This window comes from Leptopilina boulardi, unplaced genomic scaffold (genome assembly GCF_019393585.1).
Source record: "Leptopilina boulardi isolate dan_hultmark-lab unplaced genomic scaffold, ZJU_Lbou_2.1 LbouV2_195, whole genome shotgun sequence".
NCBI lineage: Eukaryota > Metazoa > Arthropoda > Insecta > Hymenoptera > Figitidae > Leptopilina > Leptopilina boulardi.
The window spans coordinates 1,565,624-1,582,837 of record NW_026137746.1 but is presented as its reverse complement, the minus strand read 5'-3'; the positions used below and the strand labels follow the sequence as shown (position 1 = coordinate 1,582,837).

The following is a 17,214-nucleotide window of genomic DNA, read 5'->3' as shown; positions in this document are numbered from 1 at the left end:
TGCCAGTCAGTGCTGTACGCTCAACAAAAAACTTTTTTCTTGTTTCAAAAGAAGATAATTAAGTGCAGAAAAAATATGTCAAAGACAAAGTAACTTGACTTAAATTGTTCATTAAGATGTTTTATGAAAATGTGGAACGTAATATAGTGTTTGGATAACGCGCTTATTTTTGTGTGTGATGTGACGCTAAACGACGCGTGAGTAAGGGTTGAGCCACCCCAAAAATTTTGCAATTATGAAGGGTTCTTGCAATGGAAATTCATTTATCGATTAAAAGTGGTGTCAAAAATTTCATTTCCATTGGAATGAAAGAAAATATAAATTTTTGATATTTTTTTTTCACTTTTCAGACCAGCTTCCCGATACAAGCGAAAATCTGAAAATTACATAATAAGGCCTTTTTATTTCAATTTCGTGGTTCCTTTACACATTTCCAAGTGTATTTGAGCATATTTCACTAATTTTCTACAGTGGCTCAAACCTGACTACCCTGACTACTATTTTTTCTTTTTTTTTAATTGACTATAACTCCAAAACTTTTGGTCAAATATTTTTACAATGTTTAGCAAAAACATTACATTTTAGTAGATCTTTCGAACCATATGCGAGAAATCTCAAAATTCGGCCTACAGGGAAAGTTTTAGAGAAAAGTCAATGTCCAACCCTGACTACACTCCCCTATAATAGTAATAATAGTTATTTTTTATGAACGCGCCGTAATTGATGCACTCATCGTCGTAATATTGATGAACTTACCCTAAGTTATAATAAAAAATTATTTATGAAAATTTTGCTAGACGTAAATTCCATATTAGTACAACAAAATTTCACTGTTTTATGTCTGATGTTAAAAAATAACTTTTGATACAAAGAAAATTTATTTATTTCATTAACAAATTATCTTTAATTCGAAAAAAAATATCTTCATTTTAAGGAGGTACCATCTATTATCGAATAAACAAGCAGTTTTTGGTAAAACTTGATACACTACTAAATAAAGCTTCTAAAATTCTGTAGTTAAATTTTTGAGACCTGTAGGTTCCGGAGAAAAAAGTTCTGATCGATTTATTTTTTCACTGTTTAACATTGATTCTTATGGGAATTCATTACTTTGTCACATATATTTTCATAGTATGAAATATTAAACAAACAGATGTTGATCAAAGTTTGTATAGTTAAAGACAGATATGCAATGAACCGGTATTGTATTTAAAAAAGGACAATAGGTTCCTGTGAGAGTTCAAAATAGTTCATTTATAAATTTTTTTTCCACTTTTTGTGATACAGAAAAGATAACTTGAAACATCTGGCAACACGGCATTTCGCGTCTTCACGGTTTCCACCGTGCGCGTGCGCTTGTTAAAGTTTTGAGGTTATGCGCGCGTTATTTCAAATTTTGATTTCTGGGAAAAGAATAAAATGTTCAAATTAAAAACTGAAATTCTATTAGTTAATAAAATTTTTATTATTAACTTGAAAAATATGACAAACACATAATATTTTTAGAAATTAAAGCTTATAATTAAAATAAATCATGGAAAAACAAAACAACAGTTGTTGACAACGTACATAACGTGAGTTGCAGTGTTGCCAGACGTTTCAAAATACCGAGCAAGTCAAATCAGACAAAAATGGTTATTGCTTTGACTAGTTCAGTGAAGGGATGGAACCTCCTTAAAGAAATTTTTTATTTATAAATCAAATAAATGTTTCTTTGATCCTAATATCAATGTTAGAAATTCTTTGAACAAATTTTTTTTCATTCAAAGGAAATTTCTTTTAATCAAAGAAACTTTCTTTAAAACTATGAAGTTTTTTTTTGTTTCAAAGAAAATTTTATTTTGAATGAAAAAAAAACAAAGTCAAAGAAATTGGTTTTTTTAAATCAAAGAAATCTTTTCTCTGTTAAAAATTTGTCAAATTTGAAAAAATGATAATTTAAACGAGATTTAAATTGTAAATTCCAGAAATAGTTTTTTAACATAACTAAAAATATATTTAAAATTGATTTTACACAAATTCGAAAGACCCAGTTGTACAATTTTCGAAAAAAAATTATTTTGAATTAAAATTTGTTGTTTAATATAATAATTAATAAAAATTTTGTGTTTTTGTTAAATAATCGTTTGTTTAAAAAAACAAATTTTTCTATATTAACTTTTAAATAAAATATTGTTAATGAAATTCAATAATAAACAGAATTATAGAAAATCTTTCGAAGAGCAAAATGAGCTATTACTATTTGCAAGAATTGAATAAAAATTACAATTGTTCAACAACTTTAAACAAAAAATATAAAAAGTGAAATAATTTTAAATTAACAAGAAATTTTCGCGCAAAATAATTTATTTTGAAAATTGTACAACTGAATCTTTCAAAATTTGATAAAATTAATTTTATTTATATATTTATTTTTTGTTAAAAACAACTTTTTAGTTTGAGATTATGTTAATGGGCTAAGCATCTTTAATACATTTTGACAGTTAACAGTTTGTTAAAAAAGATGACAACTTCTATAAAATGAAGTTTTTTAAAAAGTTTCATATTAATTATAACAAAAAAAAAACGTTTTTGTAGCATTTTTACCAAAAAAAAAATTTTGTTCCAAATTAAAAAACCGAAAAGTACCCTAAAAACATCGTTTTTTAAATTTTCAAGGTTTGCTCGGAATTGTAGGGTGAAAGTGCAATTCTCTGTTAACGGATTCGTGTTTAGCATCAAAAATCTTATATAGGAATCGTCCTAAGAAAAATCACAAATAAAAAAAGTAAAATTTTGTTGTACTATGGAATTTACGCGTCTAGAAAAATATCCAAAAAAAAGCCCGTACATTGTAATTAAATAAATAAATAAATAATTTTTTATTACAACTTAAAAATTTGGCTAAAAATTATGAAAATTTGTTTTTTAAAAATAAAATTATAATCTAGAATGATAGATAATTTATTTTCCTTTTAACTCGTATATAATTAAAAATACACTTTTACAAATCGCCAATAAAAAAAAAATTATTTCCTTAAAAATTTATTTTAATAAAACTCATAAATATTTTATTCAAATAAATGAAAAAAAAATAATTTTAACAATAGGCATATAAATATATTTGTCAAAAATTGTTTAACTTGATATGACCTCAACATGTAAATCGTCATAATTCAATAGAAACTTGTATATTTTGACTTTCGGAAGTTTTTAAAAGTCAATATTCTAATCTATTAAATATGTAGTAAAATACAATAATGAGTATTAACTTCTGTACAAGTGTTTGAATCGATAATTAACGATACACATGTTCTAAATCCGTAAATACGGTGACAATTTAAACAAAAATTGTCAAAAAAATAGTGTTTGTTTAACAGTTGAACATTATTTCCGTTTCCTAGAAATACATATCTGTCTTTAACTATACAAACTTTGATCAACATCTGTTTGTTTAATATTTCATAGTATGAAAATATATGTGACAAAGTAATGAATTCCCATAAGAATCAATGTTAAACAGTGAAAAAATAAATCGATCAGAACTTTTTTCTCCGGAACCTACAGGTCTCAAAAATTTAACTACAGAATTTTAGAAGCTTTATTTAGTAGTGTATCAAGTTTTACCAAAAACTGCTTGTTTATTCGATAATAGGTGGTACCTCCTTAAAAAGTGTCGAATGTAAAAAGTAATACAAAATTTAATAAAATTTACTATGGCATTATAAAATTTAGAAATCCTAAAGCAATTTTTATTACATCTGTAGCAATTTTTAAACACACTATTGTAATAATTACTATTAGTAATTTTTACTACCAGAAATAGTAATATTTACTCATGCTCAGTAAATTTTACAATTAATAGAAATTTTTACTAGTAAAGTATAATTATTACTATTCCATAGGAATTTTTACTATAATCTCAGCAACATTTTTCTCCGTGCAGTCAACAAACTTTTATTAGCATTAGCAGACATGTAAATTTAACACATTATATTGAGCATCATTTTCTTTATTTACAAAATTTTTTACATATATATTTAATGAAGAAATTTTGTTGAATCGCAGTTATTCTACATCACGGAGATTAGAAATTTTTCCATCATTTAACTTCTGAAATGATTCAAGTGGATTTCCTTGAATACAACCGCCGTCACAATTGCAACCAAAAATATTGCAAGCACCTTTGCCACAATAAGTTCCCTCGGTTACTGGCGTTCCATCGCCACATACATCAATGTGACAACTTTTACCGTACGTAATCCAGTACTGAAGATTCACTAATCTGGATGCTTTCTGTTCTGCACCGGGGAAATCCGTACAAGCATAGTTTCCTGAGTAAAAGTAAAGTCTTGTTTTTTTACAGCAATCCGCATGACTCAGGTGTGGAAATGAAGAAAGTGTTACTAATAATAATAAAGAGCAGAATTTAAACATTTTTCCCTGATATATATATAACTGCAGTTGGATATATTTTATAGATTTTGGACTTATAGCCGAATATGTATATTAAGTAAATTCTTGTACTGAGAACTCTTGGCAGATGTCTAATTTTTTTACGGTAGTTGTAGCTTTTATATTGCCAAAAATGCAGAGAAAAATTAATTAATTATGTATTTCTAGGCGACGCAAATTATTTTCGACACTTAAACAAACACTATTTTTCGACGATAGTTGTGGCATTTTCTGTTTACATGCGGTCAGCGTATTTACAAATTTAGATCATTTCTGACGTAAATTATCGATTGTAACACTTGTAAGAAAGTCAGTACTTATTGTATTTTACTATTTGATAGATTAATATTGACTTTTAAAAAATTGCGAAATTCAAGATTTAAATGTTTCTATTGGACGTTACGATATTAACATGTTGACGTCACTTCGTGGCAAACAATTTTTGATAAATATATCTATATGTTTTTTGTTAAAATCATGTTTTATTTATGAAATTTTTTTTATATATGAAATAAATTTTTAAGGAAATATTTTTTTTTTTGTTATCTTTGTCGATCTGTAAAAGTATATTTAAAATTATGTACAAGTTTAATGTAAAATAAATGTTATATTTTTCTAGATATTTTTTTTATTTATAAAAAATAATTTTACATTGAATTTTAGCAAATTTATAAAACAATTTATTTTACTTTATTATGGGAAAAACTATAAGATAACTAAAAAAAAAATGACACAAGTGAATGTTTTGAAAAATTTTTAAATTTATTTCATTTTTATTAATAAAAAAAAAAATTTACAAGTATTTTTTAGTTATATTTTGAAATCGTGAGTTTCGTTTATGCAAAGCTAACGCAGTTGTCATAAAAGCACACATTTTAAAAATTACAAGCTTTGTATGTCAAATAATGTAAGTGATACAAAGAGCAGGCGAACATTTTTGTAGTAAAAATTGAGAAAACTGTTTCTCCTTGTTTCACTTATATTATTTGCATTACAAAGCTTATATTTTTTATACATATGTACTTTTATGGCAAAGAAGTTCGCTTTGTTTACGGAACCCTCAATTTTAATGCTGTAGTATAACTGCCGAATACTATATTTTATCTTTCTAGGTCAAAAATTATAAAAATTATTGAGAGTTACCACTTTTATTTTGAATTCTTTAAATTTAAATAATGCCATGATGTTATATATTTTTTTTTCTCGCATCATTTGGGTTCTGTAAACATACAGGATGATCAAAAAACAAAATTTTAATTTTTGATACAGCGATGTTTTTACTCATGTTTTTCTTTCTTTTTTGAAAACATTGAAATTTTTGAAAAATACGAGAGATTTTCTAAGAATCAATAAAAAAAGCGTGGAATAAAATTGTCTATAAAAAATATTTAAAATTGTTTAAACAAATTTTAAAATACAAACTCATGTACATGAACCTTCACAGGATTCCATGCAGGAACCTTTGTTGCTGAATTTTAAAAACTTTACTTGTTGTGCAATAACTAATAAGTTTCTATGACTATTCTGTAATATAGAAAATCGTTTTGGTGAAAATTCTGTAAAATACTAATTCGAAAAAATAAAAATTCGGCTCAAAAATAATTATGACAAATAAAATTCGTTAAAATGAAAATTCTAACTAATGATTTTTAAAACATAATCATGCGACCCGTATAGTTTGTATAGGGTAAGGTGGGGTATTGGGAGCTTTTTAATTTCAAGTATACATTGAGACTTTGAATTTCGCGGAAATAATTCGGAAAACTTGGACAGTTTTCCTGTATGTCATACCAAGACAAATGGTCACATTTCTGAAAGATTTGTAGAAACTACAAGGAAAAATGAAGTTTTCGAATTTTTCTTCCTAAATGGAAAATATTTCTGAAGATCAAATTAAATAGTTAAAAATTTATTATTTAATTATGTTTTGTGATTTTATTAGAGATAAATATACACGGAAAGAAATCTTGTTAGAATATTTAATAAATCTGAATAGAAATTTTGATATTTTTGTTTTTCAATTGCAAAACATTCTGGTTTGATAATAAAAGTTGGTATAGTTTTACGAATACCTTTAACTGAAAACATTTTACAAAAACAGAAATTATTATTTCTTAATTCAAATTTATTATTATTAATTTATTATTAAAACAAAAATACTTTTATATTACAATTATTCTAAATATTATTGAATTACGCAAAAAATTATAAAGTGTCCGAAGTTACCCACCCTTGGTGGCTAAAAAATGAAATAAATTTAAAAATTTTTCAAAACATTCACTTGTGTCATTTTTCTTTTAGTTATCTTATAGTTTTTCCCATAATAAAGTAAAATAAATTTTTTTATAAATTTGCTAAAATTCAATGTAAAATTATTTTTTATATAAATAAAAAAAATATCTGGAAAAATATAACATTTATTTTACATTAAACTTGTACATAATTTTAAATATACTTTTACAGATCGACAAAGATAACAAAAAAAAAAATTCCTTAAAAATTTATTTCATATATAAACTTTTAAATATTTAAAAAAAATAAATAAAACATGATTTTAACAAAAAACATATATAAATATATTTATAAAAAATTGTTTGCCACGAAGTGACGTCAACATGTTAATATCGTAACGTCCAATAGAAACATTTAAATCTTGAATTTCGCAATTTTTTAAAAGTCAATATTAATCTATCAAATAGTAAAATACAATAAGTATTGACTTTCATACAAGTGTTACAATCGATAATTTACGTCAGAAATGATCTAAATTTGTAAATACGCTGACCGCATGTAAACAGAAAATGCCACAACTATCGTCGGAAAATAGTGTTTGTTTAAGTGTCGAAAATAATTTGCGTCGCCTAGAAATACATAATTAATTAATTTTTCTCTGCATTTTTGGCAATATAAAAGCTACAACTACCGTAAAAAAATTAGACATCTGCCAAGAGTTCTCAGTACAAGAATTTACTTAATATACATATTCGGCTATAAGTCCAAAATCTATAAAATATATCCAACTGCAGTTATATATATATCAGGGAAAAATGTTTAAATTCTGCTCTTTATTATTATTAGTAACACTTTCTTCATTTCCACACCTGAGTCATGCGGATTGCTGTAAAAAAACAAGACTTTACTTTTACTCAGGAAACTATGCTTGTACGGATTTCCCCGGTGCAGAACAGAAAGCATCCAGATTAGTGAATCTTCAGTACTGGATTACGTACGGTAAAAGTTGTCACATTGATGTATGTGGCGATGGAACGCCAGTAACCGAGGGAACTTATTGTGGCAAAGGTGCTTGCAATATTTTTGGTTGCAATTGTGACGGAGGTTGTATTCAAGGAAATCCACTTGAATCATTTCAGAAGTTAAATGATGGAAAAATTTCTAATCTCCGTGATGTAGAATAACTGCGATTCAACAAAATTTCTTCATTAAATATATGTAAAAAATTTTGTAAATAAAAAAAATTATGCTCAATATAATGTGTTAAATTTACATGTCTGCTAATGCTAATAAAAGTTTGTTGACTGCACGGAGAAAAATTTTGCTGAGATTATAGTAAAAATTCCTATGGTATAGTAATAATTATACTTTACTAGTAAAAATTTCTATTAATTGTAAAATTTACTAAGCATGAGTAAATATTACTATTTCTGGTATTAAAAATTACTAATAGTAATTATTACAATAGTGTGTTTAAAAATTGCTACAGATGTAATAAAAATTGCTTTAGGATTTCTAAATTTTATAATGCCATAGTAAATTTTATTAAATTTTGTATTACTTTTTACATTCGACACTTTTTAAATATTACTCGTAGAAATTCTAATAAGTAATACTGCGAAATATAAAAATTGCTACTGCAAGGAACAACTTTTACTATTGCAGATGAAACTTTTTACTCGAAAAATAGTAATCCGTACTACTACTACTATACACCTGTGTGTGTGTGTGTGTTTGTGCATCCCTTTTTTGTTTAGAAGATAACTCTAACAGGTTGTAATGGATTTAGATAAAATTTGGTAGGCTTATTAAAAAAAAATTTAAAAAAAAAAAATTTTTTGCAACACTAACCTCTAAAGTTAAATTTTACACACCGAAAATTGTGTGTAAAGAAGCTCTTTTTCAAACGGTGTGTAAAGTGATTCACTTTACGCACTGAAATTTACTTTACGCACTGAAATATTACTTTACATACTGAAATTTACTTTACCCACCGAAATTTCTCTCACATAATATAAGGATTGTTTTAAACCATACAAAACCACAAAATTAAAAAACGAACTTTACTATTAAATTTATACACTCCTGCTTAATGATATTTTTCCTGATCTTCGATTGATTTTTTTAATTCTATACAATCGAAATTATTCTAATAGAAAGTTGGAATTCTTCATAATAGGTACTTAACTTTAGAGGTGGGTGTTGCAAAAAATGTTGTATGATACACGTGCGTAAATCTGATTATACTCGTGTGATTTGCTGCAAACGTCACACTCATATAATCACTCACTTTACGCACTTGTATCATAAATAACTATTATCGTCTTTTTTTCAAAAAATTTTTTTTTAATCGAAAAAATTTTTAAATAGAAAAATTTAAGGTTATATATAATAAAATCGTATTCCTTACGTCAAGACAAATCGATCAGTATATATAAAGTATAGTTTTAATTTAAATTTAAAGAATTAATGAAAGTTAAAAAATCAAAAATTCACATTTTGGCTATAAAATTTTGTGATTATTTAAATTTAAATTTATAGATGAAACATAATTGTATTCCTTACATGAAAACGAATCGATTGGTATATATAAAATTTAAATTTGAGGTAAATTTAATAAATTAATGAAAGTTAAAAAATAGAAAATACACATTTGAGCTGAAAAATTTTATATTTATTTAAATTCAAGTTTAAATATAAAATAATTGTGTTCCTTGCATTAAAACGAATTGATATAATTAAAAATAATTATAAATTATATATTATATATATTATTTTTTCATTTCATATTTCGTTAATTTCGGAAAAATCAATATCATTTTTATTTAAATTTTGAAATGATTCAAGTGCATCTCCTTTAATACAACCGTCGTCACAATTAATAATAAAAAGCACAATTTCAACATTTTTCTCTGATATATAACTTGCAGTTGGTTATAATTTTATAGATTTTGGACTTATAGCCAAATGTATGTAAATTCTTGTACTGATTGTGAGAACTCTTGGAAGATGTCTAATTATTTTACGATAGTTTTGTAGCTTTTATATTGCCGAAGATGGGGAAATAAATTAATTAATTATGTATTTCTAGGAGTCGAAAATTATTTTGTGGAAAATTCTGTTTACATTGTCACCTTATTTTCGAATTTACAACAATTATCACGTAAATTCTCAATTCTAACACTTGTAGGAAAGACAATATTTATTGTATTTTATTATTTGAAATAAAATATTATTAACTTTATAAAATTCTAAAAGTAAAAATATACTCATTTCTATTGTACATAACTATTTACATATTAACATCACTTTAATTCACACAATTTTTGAGAAATATATATCTATGTACTTTTTGTTAAAATCATGTTTTATTCATTTATTTTAATAGGCAATTTGTAAAAGTATTATTTAAAATTATGTACGAGTTTAATGGAAAATAAATTATCTAATTTTCTTTATTATATTTTATTATATTTAAAAAATAATTTTGCATTGAATTTTAACAAATTTATAAGTTTAAATTATTTATTTTAATATAAAAAATTTTTTAGAATTATGATTTGATAGAATCTTATTCTGTAGATTATTAATTTTACAGAATATTCATTTGTTTGAATATTAATGTTTTAGAAAATGCAAGTGGACGAAAATCAATTTGCCAAAATAAATTCGAAGGGAACTTCAAATTGGACAAATCAAAATTGGCCAATAAATTATTAATAACCGGCTCTTTTTTCTAATGGATGAAATAAATTTTTTTTTGTAACAAATTTTGAAAATATATTATTTTTATTAAAAGTCAAGTACACTTTGTTTTGAGCTTCCACCACCACCACAAGAAACATCGTCTTGTTCACGTTGTGCAGTGTCTCCCAACTCTGGTGGTATGTGTAAAACCTGGAAAAAAAGTATATAAGAATTGTAAATTAAGTTTAAAATTTACGCAAATTTTAGTACTATATTAAATCAACTTCAAGTACCAAAAGACTATTAATTTATTTAAATAAATGTAAGATCTTTAGTGGGTAAAAACTTCGGCGTTCCTCCAGGATCAAGTTTTTGTTCTTACATAACTTTTGGTATTCAAGGCAGATACCCGGGTGTCGATTATGTAGTTTGATTTGATTCTGACGTTAAATTCAAATTTATTTTAACGTCAAAGTCAAATTTAATTCTAGAAATTAATTTTAATGTCACAATCAAATAAAAAAATAAATTTCTCCAATTAAGTTTATTTTGACGTCAAAGTCAAATTCGAGAAACTAATTTTAACGTCAAAATCAAATTAAAAAATGAATTTCACGAATTAAGTTTGTCTTTGACGTCAGAATCAAATCAAATTACATAATCGACAACCTGCAGTTCGGTGCTCCGAGGTTATATGGGGTCAATTACTCCTTATTTGCTCGACCCACTAAAAACCACACCCTTTGACTGGACTAATCCTCACACTACGGAACTGCCGTCAAGCTTTAAACTTCGTAGGTGAAGATCCTTGGGATCTCGCATTCGCCTATACTTTTCTCTATATAAAAAGCAGCTTGAGCTTCTACTGTAGTTTGCAAACTTATGATCGAATTCACCGCATTTAAAGCACGCAGTCGATCTGTCCGCTGCCTTACAAACTCTTCATATGTGACCGTACGCCAGGCCTAGTGGCATTAAACGACCATTTTCTTTTTATTGGCCAACACGTAAACTTAATCCTTGTGCGCATCAATTTTTCCAGTCTGTCCGCCTCCTCTGGGTCGGTGACTTCAACTGCAAGCTTTATTCCTAGGAAGCTTCATTCCTGGGTCCTAGGACCGTCTCTTTTCTGCTTCCTGGCTTCTGGAGCACTTCCGCCAACGTCTGTTGAACCTCTTCTTCCTGGGTGAGGATATTCAGGTCGAGGATCTCCAGTGTGACCTGTCGATCCACGGTTTACATCTTCTCCATGCTTCATACCGCTTTGGTGACTTCAACAGTGAATGCCACCTAATTGGAGTCTCATCCGATTTCAATCAGATCTCTCTTTCTTGTAGGCCTTGCACCCACGACTTGCGTGTGATTGACGTCCGGATTCAATTCCCTCTAAAGTTTATTCAATACGTCGGCATACGTTGTTCCTGTTTCTACTCGGATCACCATTGTAGACACACTCGTCGCTTCCTTCTTACTGGTTTGCTTAGGATTCGGTGCTAACGTCACATTCGCAATATTTTTGACAAGAGGTGCCTTCCTCTTGCTTTTTTTTCTTCTCCTCGGCGTTAGTCCTCTCCGAACTGCCAAAACTTTTTCTTTGTTTCTCATGCTTCTCATGAATAAGCTCTCCTTTCATGTTTTCCTCTTCTCAGTTCACCTCTGCGTGGCCTATAGCGCCATCAAGATTGCTATCTCCATTATCTCCTGGGGCGTGCTTTGACTTCGCCTAAATGACAAGATCCTGAAGAGTCTTAAGTCTGTCCTTAATGGTGTTCCGCAATTTCAAGCAGTGGTTGTTTTTCAAAAATTGGCTCCTCGTAAGTGCATTTAATGTAAAAAAGATTTTTCTCTCAACTCGGATAGAAACGAAAAAATATCAGTTCAATACTACTCAAATGTTTATACTCTTTCTATTTTACTTCCTGTTGTTTTATATGTGAATAAATCTTTAATTTCTTGGAGACAAATGAAAGTACGCAAACTCAAAATAACTGGTATTTTTTCCGATTTTGCCATTTCTGTCCGAATTGGGAGAATATTTTTCAAATTAAATTATCTCATTTTTAAAAGACAACCACTGCTTGCCATTACGGAACACAGTTAATGTTGACATTTTTCTGAACTTCGCAAGACTTTACCATCTCGACGATCTTCTGAAGACACTCAGCTACCTCCTGGCTAAGATTTAATTTTTTTTTTTTAATTTTGGTTAAAATTTATTTTTCTTATTTAAATAAATTAATAGTCTGGTATTTGAAATTGTTTCATATATTACTTTCAATTTTTCTTTTGTATTAAATAAATAAATAAAAAATTACCTCAATGAGAAATTTTTTCCTCCTTAATTTGAATGCCAAATCAGTGGAGTGTGGACAATGTGACACTAAAGTATTAAACGCTGAGAGTTTTTTTATATGCAACAAGCCATGATAATCTTTGAATACAACATTTGTTTCCTTATCAGAACCAGCAAATGACTCCAATCTTACTACCGTATCTGAAAGATGTTCCAATCTTTCTATCATAGCATCCTGTGGAGAAAAAAAACGAAAAATTATGTTAAATTTCAGACTAGAGCAAAAAAACAGAACTTAAGAACTTTATTAAAAAAAATATATATTAAATTAAAAAATTACTTTATCAGAATACAAATGTGCAGGAAATGTAATTGTCGCAACAGCATAAGAGCTCCTTAATAATGCTCTAAAACAATAAATAAATTTTAAAAGATCACTTTTTGTATCATTTTCCTCGTCACACATCCATGGCCATGATCCTAATGATCGTATTGCTATTCGTAAAATATTTCTCTTCTCCGGTGAATTTGACACCAAAAATTGTCCATTTGAAATTGTTTCCTCTATTGATTTCAATAAATCAACATATTCCTGTTTTTTAAAATTAGTTGATTTGAATTTTAAATTTTCTCCATTCCATTGTGTGACTTGTGTCATATCAATTTTTTTTCTATCCATACCTTTTGTAAGATCAAAAAAATGACCAAATTTGTTACTACCAGATGGTGATGTATCAACTATTTTTAAATTTTGATATCTCCATGCAATTTTCATTTCATCTTTAATATCATTTTTATTCTCCTTTGGTGTATCTGTTGCAACATCAGGAATTTCCGATAGAAATTGTTCAATTTTTAATCCTCGTGATGCAATAAAACTATCATGAGAAACAACTATTCCTTCGGCAATAAAATATTTTAACATAACATTTGCATAGTTTCCATATTTGTCCTCTTCTAAAATTTGAAATTATAATCAAATTAAAATTTCATTCTTATGTTTTATTTTTAAATGTAAATTTTTATTATAATTACCAATCAAAAATATTGATCCAATAGGTAAACCACCTCCTGGTAAAGTAGAAAATAATTTCTATTAAATCTATTTTTATGAAAAGTATAGAAAAAAAAATTGCCACTTCCTTGTAATTAAAAATAATCAATTGTGCAAGACCAGAACAAAAATAAATTCTAACAACAATTTTCAAAATATTTAATAAAAAATTATTCAAAACAATCCAAATTTAAATTCGAAGAATGATTTTTTTACTTAGAGATATTTAAAAATTGTTTTTCAAAAAAAAAAAAAAAAATGTCCTGATGAATTCTGTAAGTCGTTCACAAAAAAGAAAAAATCATAACAATAATTATGAACAATTAAAAATTAAAATTTGACAAAAAATTAAATTTTTAAATTTTTAAATAAAGTTTTTTACTCAGAAATAATGCAAATTTTATTATCCAAAATGTTATTATATTTATAATAATAAATAAATTAAATAATGTATTTATAATAAATTCCATTTTTGAGAAAAGAAAATAAAAAACGGAGTTTTAGAAAAAAATACGTAGAAAATAAAAAATGTATATTTCAATTTAATCTACAACTTAAGTCTTCATCGAACTCTTTTTTGTAAAAAGTACAAAAAAAAAAAATTTAACTGTTTAATAAAAATATCAGTCACTTTAACTAAAACACTTTTAAAGTCTAAAGGCCACGGATCGACTTTAAAGCACAAAAATAGTCGTTTTAGTCAATTTATATTCCAAAAAAAGTCGAAAAAGTCGATTTTTTTTATTTTAAGAAAATTTAATTGGTTAATAAATATTTTACTTTAAATAACTAATGTTATTAGATATTAAATTCATTTTATTAATTCTGTAATGAGAATAATTCTATAATGAATATTATCAAGAACATTTATTTCTATTTCATAATCGAAGTAAAAGACAAATTTTCAAAATTTTATTTAAGTATAGGACAAATTTAAAAAAAAAATTCTTAAAGTTTAATTTTTATAATTTTTTCAAGTCTGATTTAAGGAATTTATTCGAATTAAAAATTTTTTCATAGTTTAGTTTTGATGGTGAAAAAAAATTTAAGGTAATACAATACTTAATTTAGAAATAATTGAATTTGAAAAGATTTTGTTAATTTTCAAACAATAATTAAATTTTACAGAACTAAAAATATCACATAATTTTTTGATATAATTTTTTAAAAGTAATTAAATTTTCAAAGATTTACAATTTAGATTTTTGAAATTAATTTAAATTTTAGAAGCTTTTAAATTGAAATTATTATAAATTAATATTATTTTATTATTATTATATTTTGATAATTATATTATTATTATTATTATTATTATTATTATTATTATTATTATTATTATTATTATATTTTGAAAATAATTGAAATTCAAAAGATTGTGTTAAATTTCAGACAATAATTAAATTTTACAGAAATAAAAATAATTTATCACATAATTTTTGGATAAAATTTTTTAAAAGTAATTAAATTTTCAAAGATTTACCATTTTTAGATTTTTGAAATTAATTGAAGTTCAAGAGATTTTTAATTAAAAATTTTTCATAATTTATGTTACTAAAAAATTGATTAGAAATTGCAAATAAAAATAAAATAATTTGAAAACAGTTTAAGTGAAAAATTGTTTTAGATAGTTGAATATTCGAACAATATTATAAAAATCATTAAAAATAATTGAATTTAAGTTGAAATTATTAAATTTCAAAAAAAAAATTTAGATGAAAAATTTTTAGAAATAATTAAATTTTAGAAGCTTTAAAATTGAAATTTTTGAAAATAATTAAAATTTCAAAAAATTTTGTTAAATATCAGATAATAATTATAATAATAGAAATTTTTAGTGATTTCTGTTAATGAAGAATTTATTAAAAATCACATATAAAAATTGAATTTCAAAAGTTTTTAATTGAAAAATGCTTTCAGATAATTGAATTTTCGAAGAATATTATAAAAATCAATAAAAATAATTGAAATTTTTGCAAATAATTAAATTTTAAGTGATTTTGAATTAAAATTTGTTGGTAATTTTATTTGCTAATTTTTTCTTTTTAATTAAGTATAAACAATTACCTATTAAATTTCATAAAAATTTTAATTGAAAAATAGTTTAAGATAATTGAATTTGTAAAGAATTTCATTTAATTTATATTAAAAATAATTAATTTAGCGAAGAATTTTAGTTAAAAATTTGTTAAATAATTGAAATAAAAATCTGAAGATCTGCATTGTATACTAAAAAAAAAGGAATTTGGTTTAAATTTTTTTTTTTTTAAATGCAAAAAAAAGTCGAAAAAGTCGCATTTTATTAAAATAAGTCGAAAAAAGTCGTATTATCCGAAATCTGAGTCTACTAATCTCTCTAAATTATTACAATATTCGTACATTACACGATTTTAGGTTAGGAAACCCAAAAAAAAACAAAATATATTCGAATTCAAATATCTATCATATATCACTAAATTCATAATAAAACAATGAATAAATAATAAAAATAAAAATGAATCTATTACCTATTACATGATCAAGAGATGGAATTCCTGTAGAAATAAAGAGTTGAGCATTATGTGTTGATGGTTTTGTTCCCGGGATTGGTGGTAATTTTTTAATTTTACTACTACCGGACGCCATTGAAAACAATAAATTTTTATTTTTTTATCACTTATTTTCAACTGTCATTAAATAAAAACTTATTGTATTAGAATATCAGTGAATTTCTTATTATTGTAAACAAAACATACATTGAACACATGTTCGTAACTATAAACGGAAAACTGTGTAGATAGCTGACTCACTAATGCGAACCGCTCTCTCGAACCCAGAAGGTAAAATCGACGGCAGACTTTTGAAGTAGAAACGAAGACAGAGTCAACAGAGTGAGTCTTTCAATACAACACAGAATAAAATGGCGATACACTGGTGGAATTTTCTTCACATTTCACAATAATTGTGTAAGTAAAAAAATTGATTTAGTAAAATATACAAATTTTAAATGTATACTTAACAATATTATATATAATGTAAATTATTCTGTTTTATTTTTAATTAACATAATAACTAATCGCATGTTGGTCCACCATATTACAAAAAAAAAATTTTTTTGTGGCCATATTGTCTCAAATTTTAGACAAGACAAGACAAGACACAAGTTGGCAACAAGAAGACTTGTTTTATTATGGTTGGCAATATGTGTCATTTCTATGACAATATAATACGCTTTCTGTAATTGTCAGATTTAATTAATATTAATTAATTAATAATTAAATTAATAACTCTTTAAAAGTTATTTCGCCTGATAGATTAAAATGGGACACACTGTACAATAATCGAGAGACTTCGTTAGCACATTTAGGTAATCATTATTAGTTCCTTTCGTTTTAGTGCACCTAACCTAAAAAATGTATTGATAAATAACGGAATTATTTTTTATATGCTTAAAAAAAAATTTCATTGCTACTTTTTAAACCGGTTGCCCATCTAAAATTTTTAATATTTCTGTGCGTAAATACAGTAATATTAGAGT

At 25.4% G+C, this 17,214-nt stretch overlaps 2 protein-coding genes across 2 annotated transcripts; one reads left to right on the top strand and one right to left on the bottom strand.

Moving 5' to 3' along the window:
- The first annotated feature begins 7,161 nt into the window (after window positions 1–7,161).
- On the top strand, window positions 7,162–7,942 carry LOC127278112 (protein Diedel-like). The gene has a single exon (XM_051299655.1). The coding sequence runs from the start codon at window positions 7,482–7,484 to the stop codon at window positions 7,848–7,850; it is 369 nt and encodes a 122-aa protein (XP_051155612.1). The 5' UTR covers window positions 7,162–7,481; the 3' UTR covers window positions 7,851–7,942.
- A 1,376-nt stretch (window positions 7,943–9,318) lies between these two features.
- On the bottom strand, window positions 9,319–16,482 carry LOC127278104 (elongator complex protein 4). The gene is made up of 5 exons (XM_051299644.1): window positions 16,205–16,482; window positions 13,682–13,717; window positions 12,987–13,603; window positions 12,669–12,881; window positions 9,319–10,563 (listed from the first exon to the last, which is right to left on the bottom strand). The coding sequence occupies exons 1-5, from the start codon at window positions 16,320–16,322 to the stop codon at window positions 10,459–10,461; spliced, it is 1,089 nt and encodes a 362-aa protein (XP_051155601.1). The 5' UTR covers window positions 16,323–16,482; the 3' UTR covers window positions 9,319–10,458.
- Window positions 16,483–17,214: the final 732 nt, after the last annotated feature.